This window comes from Peromyscus eremicus, chromosome 3, assembly GCF_949786415.1.
Source record: "Peromyscus eremicus chromosome 3, PerEre_H2_v1, whole genome shotgun sequence".
Lineage (NCBI taxonomy): Eukaryota > Metazoa > Chordata > Mammalia > Rodentia > Cricetidae > Peromyscus > Peromyscus eremicus.
Window position 1 is genome coordinate 104,059,623 of NC_081418.1, and position 21,558 is coordinate 104,081,180.

Sequence of the window (21,558 nt, forward strand, 5' to 3'; positions counted from 1 at the left end):
CAATGACAGCTGAGGAAAATAACTAGGAAGGCACTTAGTAAGAAGTCACACACATACTCTTTTTCAATCTAGTAAGCAAGGGTTGAGAATCAAATCAGCTGGGCTCCACAAGTTACCACCTAGGTGGCAAGGTGGCATCTTCACTCTAAAGGCCAGAAAAATCCCTGCTACAGCCAACAGCACCACTGGCACCCCTCCACCCACAGATGTGGACTCCCTAGGAAGCAAGGATTACTGGGCCTTGTTCTGTTAAGTCCAAAAGAACCTACATGGAAGAACACCCACTCTGCCAGCTCCAGGCTAACCAGATAAAGTAGCCCTCAAGAGCTTCCAGAGTAGGGACTGGAGGAAGAGACAATGCAAGAACCATAGGACTGTTATTGACAAACTGCCTTGTATCCTCAGCCCAAAGCTTTTTGCTACAGATGGTTTTTGGACCAGGCTTACCATGTACAGGAAGACTAAATCTTTTTTTTTTTTTTTTAAAGATTTATTTATTTATTATGTATACAGTGTTCTGTCTGCACATATCCCTGCAGGCCAGAAGAGGGCACCAGGTCTCATTACAGATGGTTGTAAGCCACCATGTGGTTGCTGGGAATTGAACTCAGGACCTCTGGAAGAACAGCCAGTGCTCTTAACCGCTGAGCCATCTCTCCAGCCCTAAATCTTTTATTGACATCTGTTTAGCAGCTGACAACTCTGGCCTTCTCCCCATGTCCTTTAAATGGGTGTGCAAACAGGCTTTTCCATATCAGAGAGTTCCATCAGTCCATCCCAAATGACCTTGCTCAGACCTAAGTGCTGGCTTTCAGAGCAGCTTTGTACTTCCCTGTCATCTCCTTGGGTAAGGGCACCAGGCCAGGGCAGGGCACCTGACCTTCCACTTCACACATGCACTCCCGCAAGCAGTACTTCCGGGGGCCAAAGTTGGCTGGATGAGATTGACGCTGCTTCTCCAGTTCCTCCTCCCTGAGGGTCTCCCTGCCAAGGAACACACACAGTAGCAAAGCATTACCAGACAACAGGCAGCCTCTTCCATGTGAGAGGAAAGGCAGTGGGAAGCATCCCACAGGGGCAGAGCAAAGGAGCCTGGGTCTTCAGAGACTTTCTTGGTTTCACTTTCTTCCTGTCCTTCCTCATTCAAGGAGCAAAAAAGAAATTTGGGAACAGGATCTTAGCTTCTTTTTAGCTGTATGCATGTCAGGTCAGGGACCACCTTTATCCACTATCACAGCAAGGGAGTGAACAAAAGTGACTTCAGCTTACATCTGCTAAGCAGAAAGACCAAGCCTGAACTGATCCTGCCACCCAAGGTGTTGTAGTAACTGGGACTAGATGAACCTTCCCTCTCCACACCCTCCCTGTACATCCCTTCACCCTCACATTATTGGGGCCAAGGTTTGCTCCTGTCAGGTCAACCCAGTAACTCACTCTTTCTTGCCCAAAATTTTCTTTATGTGCTCCATGATCTCCTTATTACTCTTGGTCTCCACGTCTACCAGCACTTGCTCCCCAGAATCTGTAAACAAGAGGCACAAGAGGAGGAGAGCTGACTCAGGCACACTTCTCAGTCTCAACAGGCTGGCACTGCCAGGTGTGACAAGCCTGCAGCCTCATCAGGTAGGATGATTAGCAAATCAAGACCAGCTTGGTCTCCAATCTGCTTTTTGCAGTAGAATTCAATTTTTTTATTTAAATTATGTATGTATGTATGTATGTATGTATGTATGTGCATCCGTACATGAAAGTACAGGTACCAGAGGAGTCCAGAAGAGAGTGTCAGACCCCCAAGAGCTGGAGTTATAGGCAACTGTGAGTCATCTGACTCAGGCCTTCTGGAAGAGCTCCTTAATTGCTCTTAATTGTCAGAGCTCTTACTTGCTGAGCCATCATTCCAGTCCAACAACTAATGCATAACTGATGACACCCTCCCGCTTTCCATTTTTAAAAAACATGAACAGACAAATTCCTCTCTATAGATCACTGTGGTCCCCCCTCCCTACACAGTGCAGTTTTTGTTTGTTTCCAGACAGGGTTTCTCTGTGTAGCCCTGGCTGTCCTAAAACTATGAAAACCAGGCTAGCCTCTAACTCAGACATCTGCCTATCTCTACAATGCAGGTTTTTTTTTTTTTTTTTTTTTTTTTTTTTTTTTTTTTTTGGTTTTTCGAGACAGGGTTTCTCTGTGTAGCTTTGCGCCTTTTCCTGGAACTCACTTGGTAGCCCAAGCTGGCCTCGAACTCACAGAGATCCGCCTGGCTCTGCCCCCCGAGTGCTGGGATTAAAGGCGTGCGCCACCACCGCCCGGCCTACAATGCAGTTTTTATAGAAGCTTAACAAAATGAGTCTACAATTCATATGAAAATGAAAAACTACAATTCTGAAATGAAAGAAAAATGGGAAAGCTGGGGGTACAGCTCAAGGTAGATAAGGGGGTGTCTGCTTCCCAAGTGTTCTATAGCTAAAGGTACTGTAACCAAGACAGAGACATGCCCAACCACACATGCCACTTTCCCTGCTATCCTCAAATCTTTGTCAAGGTCTCAGTGCTTTAAACCTCATGCAGAGCTCATCAATAGCTGACTGGATGAGTTGAGACTGACATCATGGAAAATATGCCACCGCAACAAATCAACAGAAGCTAGGGTCCTCCAGGCTGGAAGTCCTAGCACTAAGGAAGCTGAAGCAGGAGCCCAGGAGTTTGACGTCAGCCATCATCAGCCTGGCAATATAACAAGACCCTGTCTCTGAAAGGATAAAATAGATGGGATGTGGCTGCGTGGTAGAGCACATGCTTAGCACTTAAAAGACCCTGGGTTCTACCCTAAGATGATTATCAAAAGCAACATATGCAAAAGGTTATTGCAAAAGAAAATGTACCAGGCTCCTCCCAGCCCTCCTTGCATTGGGCTATGGTTCCTAGGGATGGAGAAAGAGCCCTGTGGTATAGTCAGCCTTTCCCACAGGGCACATGGCTGGCAAAGGGACTACCAGCACAAGCAGATGGCCTTGCTATGTCATGGGCAGAGTTTTGAGGGCAACTCTACATCCTAGTACAGCTCCTAGCCAGGGATGGGTTCTTTCTCCCACTGACACTACCATCCAGAAATGGAAAAGAAATTTTCCCAAGAGATTCTTGTCCACATGAGATTCAGAGGCAAAGCAGGCAGGCTTATAGTGGACATACCTAACCCCAGCATTTGAAAGGCTCAGCCAGGAGGACTGTCACAAGTTTGCTGGGCTACATAATCCTATCTCAAACAAAAAGTCCTAACCTACTGCCCCTGTAGAAAGGGACATATTCTGGCTCTCATTACAGACCCGTCCTGTCATGCAGTGGCTTCATCACTTATCCAGGACTGGCTGTGACTCCAAGCTGCAAAGCTTGCCCAGAAAGCACACTGAGGCCCTAAGAACACAAAATCCTGTGGCTGATTGCCTTCCTTCACCACAGGACTAGTCAACCATCTTGCTGGTTTCCTGTGTATGCTGTCTCCCCCATACACACAACACCTTCACACACAGGGCAAAGTTTTTTGCCCATGGACTCTGACTACCCTTCACCTGGCTCCAAGCTGCCCCTCAGCAACATTCCATATGTACAGCACACACAGATGCATAATGGTCCTTGTTCCTGTGGTACTTTCTACTTATTATCCATGAACCAGGAATGGGCTGCTAGTGCCCAGCATCAGGACAAGCAAGCAGGCCCCCACAAGACACCTGGTGGGACGAGAAAGGAGACTGTGGTCAGCACTGAGGGGTACTAAGGTGCCTGAGGGTCAAATCCAGACTTAGAGAATATCTGGTTTTGATGTTCTGCAGTGTAGTGCACTCTACCACTGGAGCTATGGACATACATCCCCAGCCAAGGATATCTGCTTTCATTCTTTAAGCCGATGGACAAAGAATGAAGACACACCAGCACAGAGCAGCAAAGGACTGGGGGTAAATTGACCCACATGATAGGCAGAGAACAGGAGATAGATAAGCTGGAGAGAGACAGGTGAGGGAGCTGGGTCCAGATCTCAGCAGCTATTGGGTACCTGGAAAGGAAAGCCAAGGGCCATAGTGCTGTTTAGATAGCTCAACTGCTATCTTCACAGAGGACTGGAAAAGGGGAGGTGATCTTCCATGCCTCACTCACCTAGATAGAACCGCAGGAAGGGTGATGGCGTCATGTTCTTAAACAGCATGATCTGCACCCAAGGGTTCTTATACTGGATCTGAGGGATGTTGAAAAACACAAATTTCCTGCAAAAAGTAAGAAATGAACCCATGTAATAGCCTTCTAGAAATGAACCCATGTGCATCTCCATGTCTGGTGTCAGAGCACTCCAGATCTCCACTCCTTTCAGCTTTGTTGACACTTCTTTCTCTTAGGCTGGTTCCACTCCCTGTTAGCAGCTTTCTTTGGGAGGTATCCCACAACTCTGGCCTCTCCAACATCTTGGGGTCTACAATGCAACCCAGGCTTCACATTCACAGCTTCATACAATGGGCTCTCAGGAACTCCATGTAGGAACTGCCCTGCCAAAAGCCTGGCTTCAACAGTTTTCCTTAACCTTCCATAACTCCTTCCTGATTCCTTCTTGACTAAATCCAGAACTACATGGCCAAAGCTGTCAAGTTCTTCTTGCTTGGGCTGAAGCCTGGCCCCTTCTAAGACTTGCATTTGCGTAAGCCTTGACTGGTTGATGGGTTTCTTTTTTAACCTCCTTTGGTTTTTTTGAGACAGGGTTTCTCTGTGTAATCCTGGCTGTCTTAGAACTCACTCTGTAGACCAGACTGGCCTTGAACTCAGAAATCCACCTGCCTCTGCCTCCAGAGTGCTGAGATTAAAGGTGTGCTCCACCACCACCCAGCTTGGTTGGTGGTTTCTACACAGAGAAATCCATCAGCTTTATTCTTTTCACAGGAATTGGTGCAGGATTAGCAGAGTGGTGTCTTGCCATGAGGTCACCACTCCCTTAATTCCATTTAGCATCAGGCTTTTCTTTAAACTTTTTATTTCCTTGAGCACAGGATGTGGCTCCATCATTATATATCCTGGTGCTCTTCTCCTCAAAGTGTGCATTTTATATTTTTCTTTGCTCTACTTGTTCCTTTTCATTGTAGATCTGCATAACCACTTGATACAGTCAATACTATGTCTTGAAATCTCCTCTGCCAACACCATCAATCCAAATCTCAAGTTAACCTCTGGAAGATTTTTTGGACAAGGGCAAAAAACAGCCACATTCTTTGTCAAAGTATCACAATGCTCTCTAGGCCAACTGCTATTTTCTCCTCTGAATCCTCTTGAGCTGGGCCCCCACAGTTCATAGTGCACTCATCACTACTTTCTTTCATGTTCCTGCTAGGATGGCTCAGTGAGCATCACTTCAAAGTGTTCAAATGCATTTCTAGTCCAAAGTCCCAAAGTCTTCCATATTCTTCCAACGAACATCATAGTCAGGCCTGTCATGGCAAAACCCTAGTCCTTGGTACCAACTTCTGTCTTAGTTACTGTTCTATTGATCTGAAGAGACACCATAACTAAGGAAACTTATATAAAAGAAAGCATTTAATTGGTGGCTTGTTTACAGTTCAGAGGGTTTAGTCCATTATCATTGTATCAGGGAGCATAGTGGCATGCAGACAGGCATAGTGCTGAAGAAGGAGCTGAGAGCTTACATCTGATCTGCAAGTTGCAGGCAAGAGACATTGAGCCTGGCATGGGCTTTTGAAACCTCAAAGCCCACCCTCAGCAACACACTTCTTCCAACAAGGTCATTCCTACTTCAACCAGTCCACACCTAATCCTAATCCTTCTCAAACAGTGCCACTCCTTGGTGACTAAGCATTCAAATATATGAGCCTATGGGGGGCATTCTCATTCAAACCACCACACATGAAACTATGTAAATCTATGTAAGAGTTTTTTTCCCTGAAATTTTGTATATACCTTTTCCATGAAGAAAGTCCAGGACTTGTCACAGATTGTAAGAGGGACCTGCCTCCAGAAAAGTAAGGAAAAACAGACAGAGGATTGGTGTGTCCCCAACACTTGCACTACTGTAAGCATTAGGACTCATGATTAGTCGCTAAGGAAAACAAACCAATGCTCCCTGCAGAGCATTCACAGAACTCCCCAGCACCAAGCTCAGAGTCCTGGGCACACAGGGCTGCCTGCATCTCCATGTGTCCAGTGATCACATTACTGAGGAGGCTCCTTAGAGAGAGCACTGTGTAGAAGGAATGACATGAGTATTACAAGAGTGTTTATAATGAAAGAAAACTTGGAATGGTAGAAAGCTGAAATGAGATAACTTTGCATACACTAAAAATATTTACATGGCAAAAAATGCCAAAAACAAATTCAACATCTACTGAATGGGTGTGGTGACACACCTATAATCCCAGCAGCACTCCAGTGCCTGAAGCAGGAGGATTGAGTCCAAGGCCAGCCTGGGCTACACAGGGCTCAAACAAAAAGCATTAACATTTTCCAAGCCATTAAAAAAAAATCTGTTAAACATTAAATAGCATTGTACACATCACCAGTAAAACTAACATAACTCTGGGCTATAGGAGAGGGTGTGTGTGAACTGCCTTAACCTGTCTGGCAGTCAGTTTATGACTAGAAGCTTTAAAGCATCCTGACTCTAACGTCATTCCCCTTGTAGATACCTCTGCATTTGAATGAACAAAATAGACCAGAAGGCAAAGATGCTGATGTTGAGGCTACAGAATTCAGATCAGCATGGTGCACCAGGAGAGAGCGGGCTAAAGAAACTACAGCAGGACTGCAGATGGCTCCACACGGCAGAGCACCTTCCCAGCATGCACAAGGCTCAGGATTCCATCCCAGAACCACAAAACGATAAAGCATTATATCTGCTGTCCACAACACAGTAAAATCTAGGCCACCACTGGCTCTGCATACTGAGCCCTCACCACCCTCAGCTTGCCTACTATAAGGACTACTTGCTGTTGGCTTCTGGATTCCAAAGGCTGACAGGAAGTACCAGTGACAGGTAAAGGCAGCTACCTTTTTTTCCTGGCTCAGCCCTGGCATGACCAGCCTGAAGGCCCCTGTGGACAGACCCCTTGATCTTCAGGCTCCAACAGACATTCCTTCCCTCACCTGTCCAGCCTATGCTAGGGTCTATGCTTTCCCTCAAGGTGTCTTTTCTCCATTTCTGTCCACACTTAATTAAGGTTCCTCAAATGCCCTCACTCAAAGGCATCCCTGATTTCTGCTGTCTGTCCCACACCCACAGACAGGGCTCTGGATCCATGGAATAGAAGCTTGGCCTCAGACACACTGTCTGGCTACAGATCCTGGTTTTCTACTTCTAGTCACCTGACCCAGGGCATGGAACAATTCTTTGCCTCAGTGATTATGACCAAGAACCTCTTGGTCATCATGTCCCTACACCACCAATCCAGATTGAAGCATCTAAAAATGATGTCAGGGACAAAACTGACTCAACAGAAAGCCCTCCTGAAACCATTTAAGACACTACCGCAACCGGACAGAATCTGCAGTTAAATAAAGTGATGAAAATGAAATAATTGTCAGTAAAGCAAAAGTACTTGTTAAAACCAGAAACTTAATCATAGTATTCTCTTTCACTCAAAGTCACAGTAACATCAATATTCTTAGTGTTTAAGTTATCAGAGAATCCATGTTCTCTCTGAACTTCAGAAGTAACCTTCTAGGGAGGACAGGCTGAAAAGGATGCAGATGTGGGTGTGGGCAGTGGCAATGGCCATGAAAACCACACTCCTCTTCCAACAGGGCAAGTCTGCAAGCAATGTCTAACCTGAAAAATGAAACGGTGTGCTAGGGAGATGGCTTAATCAGTAAAGTGCTTGCTGCACAAGCAGGAAGACCAGGGTTTGAACCCCAGGACCTACTTAAAAACAAACAAAAAAAGCTAGGGGGCTATAGAGACGGCTAAATGGTTAAGAGCACCTGTCTGCTAACCTGGGTTCACATGGTAGCTCACAACTGTCTGTAACTCCAGTTCTAAGAATCTGACTTCCTCTTCTGACTTTTGTGGGCACCAGAAATGCATGTGATACACATACATACATGGAGGTAAACACACACACAGTTTTTTAAAAGCCAGTGAGGTGTGGTGGCATACCTTTAAACTCAGTAGTTAGGAAGCAGAGAGAGGCAAGAAGATCCCTTCTGAGTTGGAAGCTAGCCTGGTCTATGTAGGAGTTCCAAGCTAGCTAAGGACACACAGTGAGACTCTGTCTCAACTAAAATTTAAAGATTTTAATTGGGACTAGAGAAATGGCCCAGCAGTTAAGAGTGCTTACTGTTCTTCCAGAGGACCTGAGTTCAGTTCCCAATACCCATCCACATCAGGCACCTCACAACTGCCTATAACTCCAGTTCTAGGAGATCCAACACCCTCTGGCCTCTGCAGGCCAGACACCTGCACAGAAACCACACACACACACACACACACACACACACACACAGTGTGAATAAACACACAGAAAGGCACATAGCACACAGAGAGAGAGAAGAATAAATCTAAAAAAGAAAGGCCAGGTATGGTGGCACTTGTAATCTCAGCACTAGGAGGAGGGATGGAGACAAGAAACTCTCCCGGTCTTGTTGATCAGCCTAGCTGAATCCACGAGGCCCAGGGAAGAGATCCTATTTCAAAAGGAAAGAAAAACAAGTTTGCCAGCTCCTTAGAAACACGACCTTTGATTGAATGCTGGTGTATGTATGTGCACACCACACACACACACACACACACACAGAGCTCTTTGAGTAAGTAATTACATCAACACAAAACTTGAAAAGCTCCAAGTCCTGCTTCTGGAGAGGAAATATAGCCCTGAAGACTCCCAAAGCACACTACCCAAAAGCTCAAAGGCAGAAGGTACTCTCAACAGGCCTCTCTGCTCCTTCCTGTCCCGAAGTAGAGTGATGTCCCAACGTCACAGAACCCTGTGCAAACAGACCAGAGTATAGTCAAATACTAGACCCAAACTGGCACCAAGAATCTTAGAATAGTCCTTATTGAGAACCAATGACCAAAGTCAGCACCTATTGCACTCTGCCAGGTAGTTTATTGTCTCCCACCACCCACTCCCACCCCCAGACACTGACTTTGTGGTGTTACAACTAAGAAAAATGCAGTCAGAAGTTGAGCGAACTACCACAAGGTCACACAACTAGTTAAGGGAGAGACCTCAGCTGTTCTTGCTCTGGACTTCTACCACCCAGGCCTGTCACTCAAATAATCACGATCTGCATCCTGAAAGCTTTGTCTTAAGAGTATGAATCCCTGACAAGAAAGCAGAGTTCCAGCCCTCTGGTCCACCGGCACCCAGCCTTCCAGGCCCTCGCCCCAACAGATCCCAGGCCAGCAGGTCCTAGCTCTTGGAGGTCACCTGACCAGAGAAAATGGCTAGGAGGCAGCTTCTGGCTCCATTGAAGTCAAGGCCTGACCACTCTCCGACCAGGAATTACTCGTTTCTCTCATTCTGATTCGCCCCACAAATCCTGTCTACAGTCATGGGTTGGTTTCTCCCGCACTGTTGGAACTCCCAGTACTGAACCTGGCGTTTAGGGTGCTCGATAAATGTTCAGTGAGTACTGAAGGGTCCAAAGCACTGCTCAAGGATGCTGACGGGTCAATGAAACCTTTCAATTAGCAGTCCTAAGCTGCAGCGAGCCATGGTGTGCACAGGTGCGGAACCTTACCACTCCCCTCCCGACGCCAAAGTTTCCCCGCGCCACACAGTGTTCTATGAGCTGCCAGCCCTGGAGCCGCAACCCACCCCTTGGGTCACGGTGTGGCGCTCGGGTTTCTACCGGGATCTGTCGGGATGGCCTCCACCGCGTCAACTTCTCACGGAACCCCGCGGGGTGTGACCCACACTGACCTGGCGCCTTCGCCCAGCTCCCCCTGCGTGTTGTAGTTCACGGTCATGACCTTCACCGACTCCTTGAAGACCACATCCCCGCGGCCCAGGTACTGCAGCGTGCGGCGGATAGGGAAGCGGCCCTTCATCGGCATGGTGGCGACAGCAGCGTCTCAAGCCGCGGACCCGCGCGTCTCCCCGACGCGCGGAATCTCGGGAGGCACCTCCCGGCGGGCCATGCAGTCGCGGGGCAGCCTGGGACTGGTAGTCTCGGCCCGGGGTCGCAACGGCTCCGGCGCTGGACGTACATTGATCGTTTTGCCCTTCTAGAAACCAAGGGTCCTCTCCCCAGATCTCCAGTTCTGAAATGAAGATCTCGACTGAGAAGTCGCTATTGAGTCAATAGAAAACTGATTTGCAAAGGAGGAAAGAAGGTGGCTTGCTGTGGAGCGTCCGGTCGGCTCTGAAGAACTCTGCTCAGGGGAAGGGTCTATCTCATTCGCAGGTGAGGAGTCTTTGCAGATACTGCGATACTGCTCTTTAGGACTGTGAATCAACAACCAATATGTCACTCCGCGCTGTAATTTTTTTAAGATTTATTTTTATCTTAGCGTCTTTGCCTGTGTGTTTTGTATGTGTTCTTACCTCTGGGGGTGTCCAGTGCACACATAAGGAGGCTAGGGAAAGACAGGTGTCCAGTTCTATTTCTGCCTGTTTCCTTGAGACAAGGTCTTTCACTGATTCTGGAGCTAGGTTGCTAGGTTGGTGACCAGAAGCTCCAGCAACTGGGATTGTAACCAACACTTCTGGGGTTACAAGCACAAATGACCTCACCTAGATTTTTACATGGGTGCTAGGATCCAAACTCAGGCCCTCATATTTGTGTTAGCAAGCATTCTTACCCACTGAGTCATCTCCCTGGCTCCTGTTTTTTTTTTTTTTTTTTTTTTGTGTGTGTGTGTGTGTTTGTTTGTTTGTTTTAGATTCATTTACTTTGAGTGTTTTGCCTGCGTGTGTAGGTGCATCACTGATGAGCTTCAGCCAGGACTACATAGTGAGGTCCTGTCTGAAAAGAGGGGAAAGGTAAACTTGTTGAGCATACTGCAAGAGTGCAGCAGGCACAAAGAACCACCTTCCATCCAATGGTTCTTACATGCTGTTCGCTTGTGTTAGTCTCTGTAATGCACAACTTGCAGTTCAATTTCCTGCCTGCTAATTCCAATGTCAGTGTAGTTGTGTTGCTTGCTCACCATTTAGGATGCTTGTAGCCTTTGGTGAGACATGGCTCTGTGGGGAGTGGAAACTAAGATCCCGGTCTCCAGTGTGAAGACTTTGCTGTAGCTAGTGTCCAGAGCTTGGAATTCCTGGCTGCTCCTCTGCAGGCTCTTGCTGCTGAGATCCTCTTACTACCCACCCTGGATCCCTGGGGGGAATATGAAGAACAGATGGACGTGTTCTATGATCTTAGAATTAACTCTCAGGCCATGGCTTTCACACACTTCTTAATTCCCTACTTCTCCCTCAGACAAAGAAGGCTGCACGGGACTGTGGTGGGAGCATTATGTTTGCCCCAAATGAGTAAGTTTGGTGAAGTTTCTCCATCTGCAGAAGCCATTGCTAGGATGCTCTCATTACGAAGAACTTTTCCTTCCTCTGCCATAGCCATAGAAGGAGCGTTCTCAGTGCTTCACCATTAGAACCAACAGGAGCAGCCTTTCAGGAAGCAAGGCCTCACTGCCTGGTGGACAGTCAGACTCCAGGACTCGACAAGGCTATCTGCCAGGTTTGGTTATGCAGACCTGTGATTCTGAGACAGAGGATCATAAGTTCAAGGCCTGCATGGGCTACAAAGTGAATTCAAAGCCAGCTCAGCGAACGCAGTAAGACCCTGCCTGAAAAAATAGAGCTAGGAATATAGCCCAGTAGTAGAGCACATGCCTGTATGTGCAAGGCCCTATCCTCAATCACAGCCCTGCAACAACCAACCAAACTACTGCTGCTACTCCGACCAGTCATGGCTTCTGCTGCAGCCATGAGCTCGTGGCTGACTCTGGACTCACCACTCCAGATGTTGGGGGGAAATTAAGCCCTGCAAATCAGTCCCCTTATGGTTCCAAGGAAGGTTACTGGTTTTCATTCTGTCCAGTTGCTGCTTCTAAGAAGAGTGACAACTTCCAAAAGCCATTTCAGCTAAAATCAGAAATGCTGACCTAAAATTCTGAAATGATTAAAATTCTGCTAGGCTCCTGAGGAGGCTGCAGGTCTTGAAGTCCAGTCATAGATGACACTGCATCCATAGGAAACCCAGTGTCCCACACAAACAGCTTGGGGTCCTGAATCAGACAGGCCTGGGCAGGACCCCAGAGAGACGACTCTGAGCAATTCAGTGTTACCACTTCCTTTTGTTAGCTGGGAAGAGTCAGTGAGGTGACCCCCAATCATACTGAGCTCTGGCCCACCATTGAGTACTGGATACAAAGCCCCTCCTCAGGCCCCAGGCCCAGGTGAAGTCTCTGTAGAACCCGCTTAGATGTACCCAACTTCTTTCTAGATTGCTCATCTGCTCTCTTTTTGGTCGGCACAGTAGCAGAGCCCTCCTCCACTATTCCTGAGCCAACCTAAACCTGCCCTGGTACTGACGGCAAAGTGAGTCATGAGTTTTCATCCTGTCCTTTGTCAAGTAACACATCAGAGACCTGCTGGCAGAGCTGGGGTAAGTGTGAAATGTGGCAGTCCCAGGCTCCTCACCTCTCTGAGCCTCAGTTTCTGGTGGAAGTGGGGCTAGGACTGCAAAGCGTCCTTAGTATGTCAGAAGGGGACACAGACAAGGCTTCTAAGAGAAAGGCCAGCTTCACACGATTGCCAGAAACCCTCAGTTTCTGTGGGAAACAGGGATGACAGGACTGGACAGGGGTCTGGGCTCTGTTTGTGTAATACAGCTCCTTTAGTGCTCACTTTGCAACACAAGGGCCTGAGTTTGATCCTCAGGACCCACAAATGTGTTGAGCATGGTGATATGCATTTGTAATCCCAGGATTGAGGAGGGGAAGATGAGGACCCCTAGGACGTGCTGACCAGCCAGTCTAGCCTAATTGGAGAGCTTTAGGATGAGAAACTCTGCCTAAAGGAAGGTGGATAGCTTCCCTAAGACTAAGACTCAAGGTTGTCCTCGGGCCTCCAAGTACACAAGCAAACACTTGCACATACACACTACAAAAGGGGGATGGAGAGATGTTTTAAGCACACACACACAGCCACAAATACGTTATTTTTTTAATAAAAGACCCACATACATGTTATTTTATTTTTTAAGTAAAAGCCTCTGATACAAGGCCCCAGTGTAGTGCATGCGTATCAATGACCATCAAGGTAACAGTCACCATGATTACCAACACACCGTGTTATAGTCTGACCTAGTACAGAGACCAACTCCTCAATCTGAATGGAATGGCCTATGTATGGTTTATGCCGCCTGGCTCATGAGGACTTAGGACATTTCAGCATCTGACAACGAACACATGATGAGTGGTAAGTGTGGTGAGTGAGTGAGGCTCTAGGTCCTTAGTGTGTTAGAAGCGGACAAAACCAGAAACCCTTCCACAGATGAACATGACCTCCATCTAGGAGATCAGCCAACTCTCTGTCAAGGTCGTGCTCCTTTACTGATCAGGTGAAGCACCTCTGGAATCATGAAGTGTTCACACAAGATACACTGTGTAGTTACACTCCCAGGCCAACTCCCTCTGCAAACCAACCTTGACCTACAAAAATTCTGGGAAGTGATACAGTCAAAGGGTAGACAAGTCTCCCCTGTCATGTCTTACTTACAGAGTATGGCCAAAGAGGAATTCAATGAGAAAGTCAGTGAAACCTCTAGAATCTGAGTTTACTTGGTTTAATATTCAATGAATTGATATTTAAAAAATAGTTGTTAAAAGCATTTGTTTTCTCCATACTCTCAGTCACAGACTGCTGCCTGAAGGTGAGTTCAGGAAAGGAGGACATTTAGTCACCAGCTAATTAAGAAACCCTGTCTCATAAGAAAAGCAATGTCTACAGCCATACTGCCCTGAACACCTGATCTATGTCAGGAAGTGGTGGTGGGAACCAGTGTTTAGTTTCATTCCGTGTAGAGAGCTGCCTCCTCTTCGGTCAGACAAAAGGCAGTCCACGCAGGGTGGATATGCTGGGTATGCCCGGACCCTAGAGCAACAAGCATCTAGAGCCTGGGCCTTAGGAAGAGAAGACGCCTGCCCCAGGAAACATGGATGCCAGGTTGCCTACCTCCCAGGACAGCCCATGGCACCAACAGAGCTGGCCACTGACTGGCACTGGTAATGCACTCATTGGTCAGTAAACATCTGCTGACAGAACCCAAAGGGTCCCCCATTACCCTCCCTCTCCAACTCTTCCTACAGCCCCAAGCAGGACTACCTACCCAGTCAAAGCCCCAACAAGTACTAATGAACAGCTGCCAAAACAGAGATCTTTGCACCCAGATGCCATTCTTACCACCAAGATGGATCTTCACCAGAATATGACAAAAGAATTTCAGCTCATACACCAATAACCAACATTAGCCATGGCTCAGGGGTAAAGTGACTAGTTATTGCCCATTAACTAAAGAGCATTATTGCAGAGATTATGCAGACCTGAGCACACCAGGATCTTACAATGTCATCTGTCAACCCATCTGTCCTGTAAACCAAAGCACTATGCTACATAACTTCCCTTTCTGTCCCTATCAGAGTTCAAGTACTTCAGGACTGTGGAATGATCTGAGGCTGTGCATAAAATATTCCTGTTTCTCAGTACTCAAAGTAGTGAGAAAACATCTCACCAGTTTCCCAGGTCAGGATGAACTACAGTGAAGGCTGACTGGAGAGCCTTGAAGTTACTAGAATGTATCTCCCGACTCAGAAGTGTTCCATCTCCTGCCAATACTCCACAGAAGCTTCCTGGTCAGATTCCCAAACCACACACAGCCCTTCAGTGTGACCTGGAGAGTAGTCATTCTGCCAAAGCCCTGGAAGGCTTGCAGGGACAGACAACTGCCCAGGGAGAGACGTCTCCAAACCACAACATCCACCAAAAAGCTGGTCACTCCTATCTCGTAATCAAGCTCACACTGACTCCCCTGCACTTGGAAACTACTTCCTTTAACTGAGAAGGGACAACACCGGCAACATCCCCACCATCCATAAAGAGGCACTGGTCCTCCTGGGTCCAGACGTCCCTTCATAGCAGCATCTCCCTAAGTGTCCAGGAGACAGCCCAAGCAAGGGAGGTGGTGAAGGGGAGCAGCCAAATCGGGACTTCTGCCAGAGCCCCTACAGGAAGGGGGCCGTCAAGGGCTAATCTATAATACTGCATCATGACCAAGAACAGTCAGCAGGAACGGACCAAGAGGTGCTCAGGAGCCATTTGCCTCGGCCCAACAGAGTTGCACTGAACTGTATCTCAGAAATAAAATGGTAAAGTCCCCTGAAAAGGGAACACTTCATTAAAAAAATAATAATACAGAAAAACCAGCAAATGAATGCCGATTTGTTTTCTGCTCTTGTTCAACTGTAGTGGAAACGACTCTAAGAGCACAGCAAGAGACTACTGTTCCCACCCCTCAGCCTTGTGCATCCAGATGCCCACCCATCTCCTCCTCCCCCTTGGTACCCTGCTTCCCACTGCTGTCAGTTAGGGCCCCCCTTCTGCTTAGCCAGGGTACACTTCAGCTCCCGAAGGTTCTCTGTCAGCACTTCAACCTCGTCCATTCGACCACACTGCTTGGCATCAAAGATGTAAGCCTTGATGTTGTCGATCTGCTGCAGGAGCAGCTCCTCCTCGATGTGCTCCTCAGCCTCTGTGCCACTGTCACTGTCCACCTCGAAGGGGTTGGTGCATGGGCCCTCCTCAAAAGGGTTTCCAGGGGCAGGTGGGCTGGCAGGCCTGGGATGGTCATCCTCATCAAAGGGGTTGGGTGCTGCACTGTCTGAGTCAGTGAAGGGATTCCCTACCCCCAGCTCTGCCACCTCCTCTTCCTCAGCATCTTCCTCAAAAGGATTGTATTCTCTGGTGACAGCAGCTGAAGGGCCCGGGAAAGCCTCTGCAGCAGCAGGGCTGGCAGCACCCTCTGTAGGGCTGGCAAGATCTTCATCAAACGGGTTGAGAGAGGTCTTATCACTCTGTTGGGATTCGGTGCTCTGGAGGAGTAGTTCCTGACCAAGGGCTGGGGGTCCAGACCACAAGTGAACGGGTGCTCGAGCTGAGCCAGGTGAGAGGGTGTCTGGAGCAGCGCTGCCAAGAACTGGGGAGGAATCCGGATCCAAGGCATAGGCCAGATCGCTGTGAGGCCCGCGGCTGGGCTCCAACTGAAAGGGTATGACTTCGCGGAGGTCCAGCGCACGAGTCCGTGTGTGCAGGGATGCCGCCAGGAACTGCTCCTGTTCTCGCTCCAGCTCCCGTCTCCGAAGCATCTGCAGCTGCTCCCGCTGCAGCTCCTCCTCCTCAGCCTGCCTCCGGGACAGCTCAATGGCCTTCTCCGTCTGCTGCTGGTCATACTCATCCTGCAGCTGCCGCAGGTTCTCCTGCAGTGTGCGCACCTCATCCGTGCGGCCTGCGGCTTTGGCCTGCCTGATGAAGGACGTAATGTTGTAGATCTGCTGGAGGAGAGGGTCAGGGTCTTCACTCTGTCCCTGACCTTCTGACAGGGGGAGCCAGCCCTCAGCTTTTCGCAAGGGGACAGGGATGCCTCGGAGAGACCTCACTTCCCCATTGGCTGCAGGAGATGCCAAACCACTCTGCCTTTCCTCCAGCTTCCGCCGGGACTCCAGAGCAGCCTGCAGAGACAGCACACACCACCAGCGTCACCATGGTCACCAAGCCAGCAGTCCTCCCTGTCTGCCACCCTCCATGGGTGGCATGGTCCCCACAACACTAGGATAATTCGACTGCTGAAACAAGGTAGTCATAGAAGGACAGGCTTAGATTTCCAAAAATAAAACATAAGTTGAGAAGATTTCCTCCAGCTTAGTTTCACTGGCTGTACACTTTTCTTAAACTTTCAAAGACTGCCACTCTTATCTACATTAGGTTAGCATTTCAGATGAGGCTAAAGTACACTTTGTTTTCATTTTGTTTTTCTGTGGTGCTGGCGATAGAACCCAGGGCCTCGAGCATGCTAAGCAAGCATTCTATCACCAAACTGTGAAACAGCACCCTCATTTTCTTGTAAACGACACAGCATCACTATGTAGCCCTGGCTGGTCTGGAACTCAAAATTCTCTTGTCTCAGCCTCTTGAGGGCTGGGATCCAGGCATGTACCACCACACCTGCTGTTTTCTGTTGAACAGTGCACATTCCAAGGTCTTCTGGAACTTGCCTACAAGCCTACCAGAGGGAAAATTGCCAACCTTTGTGGTGGTCTAGGCAGGAGAGCACCAGTAGGAAAAACAGCTATTTTTCTAAGGCCATAACAGAAGCCAGCTTGAGAAGGAGACTCAGCAGTAGAGGGGTGGGATATGAGAGCAGGGAGGCAACAGCTACTGGACACCTGGGCGCCATGCACCTGTCTCTCCATGGTCCTCTTCTGTTCCAAGTCCTGCTTCCTTTTCTTTTTCAGTTCTTCAAACTGTTCTTTGGTTGGCAGTGACATCAACCCCAGTAACTTTTCCTGTGGGAGAGTAACAGACAATTTTACACTTAAGTGTTTGGGGGGGGGGGGGGGTAGGTGGGTGGGCTGGACCTTAAGCCTTATACACTTAAGCTTAAGCTAAGGCACTCCATCCATTGACAGGAAGGACATTCATGCTAACTGGCAGTCACCTTTCAGATGGAGCTGCCTTTTCCTTATGAGCCGATTACATCAGATCTCGAGGTATCCCCAGGACTGTGACAGCTTTTCCCGAGGCTGTGCTTCGACCCCCTCTTCCCACATCCACCTAGACTCCAGCACTGCCTGCCACCATTGTGCTTATTTACCCCCCTCAGCCCACTCCCTAGTACTTCATGCTCTCTACCACACCACATGCGTTAGTAATTTGTTGTTGACCCCTTGCTATGTAACCACATTCTACCAATGGAAATATTCCCTCCTGGAGGCCTAAAGTCATGAAACCTCAAGAAGCTGACGACAGGCTCAGCAAACCCATGAAACTTCTAGGACTCCTGGCCTTCCTCAGACGATCTGAGCAGGAAGCAACTGCCAGGTAGAGGAGTCTTCACAGAGCTACTTCACCCAAGTCATCCAGGGACTCCAACAATGCAGGGGACATCAGAGGTAGGAAAATGCAACTCAGATCTAGTCACCTAGCTTGAGTCTGCTCTTGAACCATTAGCCAATGGGCCAGAAAGAGTCCCCTACCACTAACAGCAAAAACTTGACTCCACCAACTCCCCAACTAAAATGAATTGGTTCAATAGAGGAGAGCAGACAGAGCCAAAGTAGCATTCCGTGGGCAATCAAGCATAGAAGACTCAGTGGTTAAAACGATACAGATTTGCAGGTATGCAAAGAAGGCTTGATCTTCCTTGTCCACTTGAATGGGTTTGGAATTGAAACACACCTCTGTGTGTCCATAAGGTTTTTCCAAAAAAGTTTGAGGTGGGGAGACCCACTCTGGTGTGGGTGGCACTGTTCTATGAGCTGGGCTCCCAGAGTGAATAAAAAGGAGAGCTAGCTGAGCATCAGCATTTATCTGTCTGTTTCCTGATTCAGATACGTGACCTGTTGCCTCAAGCTCCTGCTGCCATGACAGATTCAAACTGTCACCCAAATAAAGTCGTCCTTAAGTTTAAAGTATTTTATCACAGCAACCAGAAAACTAATGCAATGAACTAATTAAAAATGGTACACATAAAAATGTAAATGGAGAAAAAGAATTAAGAGAGAAAATATACCAGAATGAAGAACAATTGTATTGGGGATGTAGGATTAAAAGCTATTTTAAACACAAGATTGGGGCTGCAGAGATGGCTCAGGAGTGAAGAGGACCTGAATTCGGTTCCCAGCGCCAACATCAGGCAGTTCACAATTGCCTGTAACTGCAGATCCAGGGCATACAATGCCCTCCCTGGACTCTGCAGCACTTGCATGGCACGTACACGTGCATCAACCTACATGTAGATACACATAGACACAATCTAAAAAGAAAATCTAAAAAACAAAACACTAGACCCACACACATGCACACACACACACATTAAATAAAAAAAACATACATACGAACATAAATACATACGTAGAATAAAAGGCATGAAGCAGGAGGGAGACTAGCTGGGACGAAGTTGTCAGCAGGAATGGAGGGGGATAAGAGTGAATAATGAGGGTGATATGACCACAATAACTATGCATGTATGAAGTTGTCAAAATGTTTAATAATTTTTAAAACATATCTTTACTTTTACCTAGGTTTCAGCTTTTTCTCCAAATGTAGCATTAATAATTTTAAGAAATAATAAATGTATCAACAGAAAACAAGCAAGCCACACACTTATGTCACCCTAGCATGGCTTTACCTGCACAAATAGTGTAGCTGAATATCTGATCATTCTCTGTAGCCGCAAAGTGTTTGGATGTGGTGAAGGGTCCTGGTTCAAGCCCAAGGTTAAGATCTTCTTACTATATTGGAACAAAGGCACCAATGTAATGGGTGCTGCCAGCCTCGGAAACACGGTGAAGTCTCTAGAGCTGCCAGGCTCTGGTACCAGGAGGATGTGGAACACGGAAGAAACTGAGGTGTCCCTCATAGCAAGGCCCATTCTTTACCCTCTGGCTCCTCTAACACTGCACAGATGAATGTGTGGCCACAGAAGCAGCAACATAGGAAAGCCTGGTTTCACACACAGGGTGTGGCAACTAACAACCCATACTTTTATGTCTTGCTGTCATCACCTTAAAATATTCAAGAGTGCAGACACCCAAAGAACCTGGGTTCCTGAGCTCCTCTCCTATAAAATGGAGGTGCTAACCCTGTCCTGTTCCATGAGGACAGGCACACGGGTAGTACAGCAGCTCTTATTTATTACTAATGAACATCAGAAATCTTTTTCTCTGATCCCCTGAATGCTGGGGATGAAGCCCAGGACATTGTACATGCTAGAAGAGTACTCTATTACTGACCTGCACCCCACCCATAAGCACAGAAGTTACAGAGCTATAGTAGATAGCAAAGCAGGCACCTTTCCTCCTCCACTGTTCTGTCACTAGGACTCTAGATTAGCCCAAAGCTGCTGCCCACCACTCACCGTTTTATCAAAACACCATCTTCTTCCTATTAACCAGCAGCAGAAACATGATCTAGCAAACTCACCTTAAAGCATCTATTAGCTCATACACTTTCTGCACTTCCACTCGAAGGTCATTGGCATGCTCCAGACTGTAGGTCGTCTCCCCAGCACTAAGGAGAAATCATAAAGGTTTGACCTAAGTTTCATGGTGCTAACTGGAGAGCACAGTGCTTACATCCTCAGACACAGATGGTTAATCCTAAAGCTTTTAGACTCATGGAGACAATGCATCAATTCCTCGGGATGCAGTAATCAAGCAGAAGCCATTTTTTTTAAGATTTATTTTACTATTTTTACGTATGTGTATGAGTGTGAGTACATACGCCTGTGGGAGCCAGAAGTGTCAAATCCCCTAGAGCTGGAGTTACAGGAGGTTGTGAGGTTGTGAGCCACCTAACATAGGTGTTGGGAACCTAATTGATGCTCTGGAAGAGCACTCAGTAACTGCTGAGCATCACTCCAGCCCACAAAGACCAGCTCTTAGGCTTATCAACAAAACAAATGCAGCTGAGCTCTCTCTGACTACTTTTCCTGAGCAGTTGCCCACTTTATCTTACGAGAGGTATAAAGTGACTCAATCAATGAGCCAATAAAACTACACGAAAGCTGGAAGTCACTTGGCTTTTCACACTCAGCTACTGCTGAAGAAGAGGAGTAGCTATGCAGTGAAGAGGGATCTCCTAGCTATGTCAACTGCCCTGCCCTGACTGTCACAAACAACTGCTCCATATAGGGACGAACTGCCCAGGGTGGTGAGGGGATATCAGAAGAGACCAGACTCAGCTTAACTCACAACAGCAGCGTCAACTCTAGTGTTGTCATTATTCATTTGCAAGCTTGTCACCCAAACTTGCCAGACTGCTGAAACCCAAGTACCATGATTCTGGCTTTTCTTTTCCATATTCTTGGTGATGAACTTTTGGATCATGAGAACAGCTCAGCAGCTTTCTCACCTGGAACTAGCCTCACCAACAGCTACTCAACTCTTTTTTTTTTTTTTTGGTTTTTTCGAGACAGGGTTTCTCTGTGTAGCTTTGCGCCTTTCCTGGAACTTGCTTGGTAGCCCAGGCTGGCCTCGAACTCACAGAGATCCTCCTGGCTCTGCCTCCCGAGTGCTGGGATTAAAGGCGTGCGCCACCACTGCCTGGCTCAGCTACTCAACTCTTTATGGGAAGCAGCTATAACTTAAGTAAGCATTACCAAATTTACCGTGTATGAAACTGACTAGAAAAAAAATATGGCAGTGTTCTATCATCAGGGGATTCACTACAGTGGCTTCATCATCTTTTCACCATAAAATTTGCAAAAACAGGAGACTGGAAGTAAGAAAGCAGTGGTGGCCCATGCCTTTAATCCCAGCACTCAGAAGGCAGGGGCAGGCAGATCTCT

At 47.6% G+C, this 21,558-nt stretch overlaps 2 protein-coding genes and 1 long non-coding RNA gene across 6 annotated transcripts in view; 1 reads left to right on the top strand and 2 right to left on the bottom strand.

Annotated features, from left to right (window-relative positions):
- Positions 1-656: 656 nt before the first annotated feature.
- Positions 657-10,107, bottom strand: Mrps25 (mitochondrial ribosomal protein S25). Its single transcript, XM_059258234.1, has 4 exons — positions 9,909-10,107; positions 4,150-4,256; positions 1,435-1,522; positions 657-984 (listed from the first exon to the last, which is right to left on the bottom strand). Exons 1-4 carry the CDS (start codon positions 10,040-10,042, stop codon positions 798-800), a joined length of 516 nt encoding a protein of 171 aa, XP_059114217.1. The 5' UTR covers positions 10,043-10,107; the 3' UTR covers positions 657-797.
- Positions 10,107-16,897, top strand: LOC131907219 (uncharacterized). Its single transcript, XR_009378331.1, has 3 exons — positions 10,107-10,392; positions 12,439-12,600; positions 14,636-16,897. It is a non-coding gene; the product is annotated as an uncharacterized LOC131907219 (long non-coding RNA).
- Positions 13,147-21,558, bottom strand: part of Rbsn (rabenosyn, RAB effector) — a 56,407-nt gene continuing 47,995 nt past the window's right edge. For all 4 annotated transcript variants that reach the window (XM_059258231.1, XM_059258232.1, XM_059258230.1 and 1 more), the window contains exons 9-12: positions 20,193-20,279; positions 19,399-19,501; positions 17,450-17,554; positions 13,147-16,720 (exon numbers count right to left, since the gene is read on the bottom strand). In XM_059258231.1, coding sequence (XP_059114214.1) covers positions 15,575-16,720; positions 17,450-17,554; positions 19,399-19,501; positions 20,193-20,279 — 1,441 coding nt within the window. In that variant the 3' untranslated portion in view covers positions 13,147-15,574. The remainder of the gene's footprint in view (positions 16,721-17,449; positions 17,555-19,398; positions 19,502-20,192; positions 20,280-21,558) is intronic.

Coding starts and splice junctions, on each gene's coding strand:
- Mrps25 (XM_059258234.1), bottom strand. CDS start 10,042: ATGCCGATGAAGGGCCGCTTCCCTATCCGCCGCACGCTGCAGTACCTG. Junction 4,257..9,908: donor GAGCTGGGCGAAGGCGCCAG/GTCAGTGTGGGT, acceptor TACTTTTTGCAG/GAAATTTGTGTTTTTCAACA. Junction 985..1,434: donor AAAATTTTGGGCAAGAAAGA/GTGAGTTACTGG, acceptor GTTCCTTGGCAG/GGAGACCCTCAGGGAGGAGG.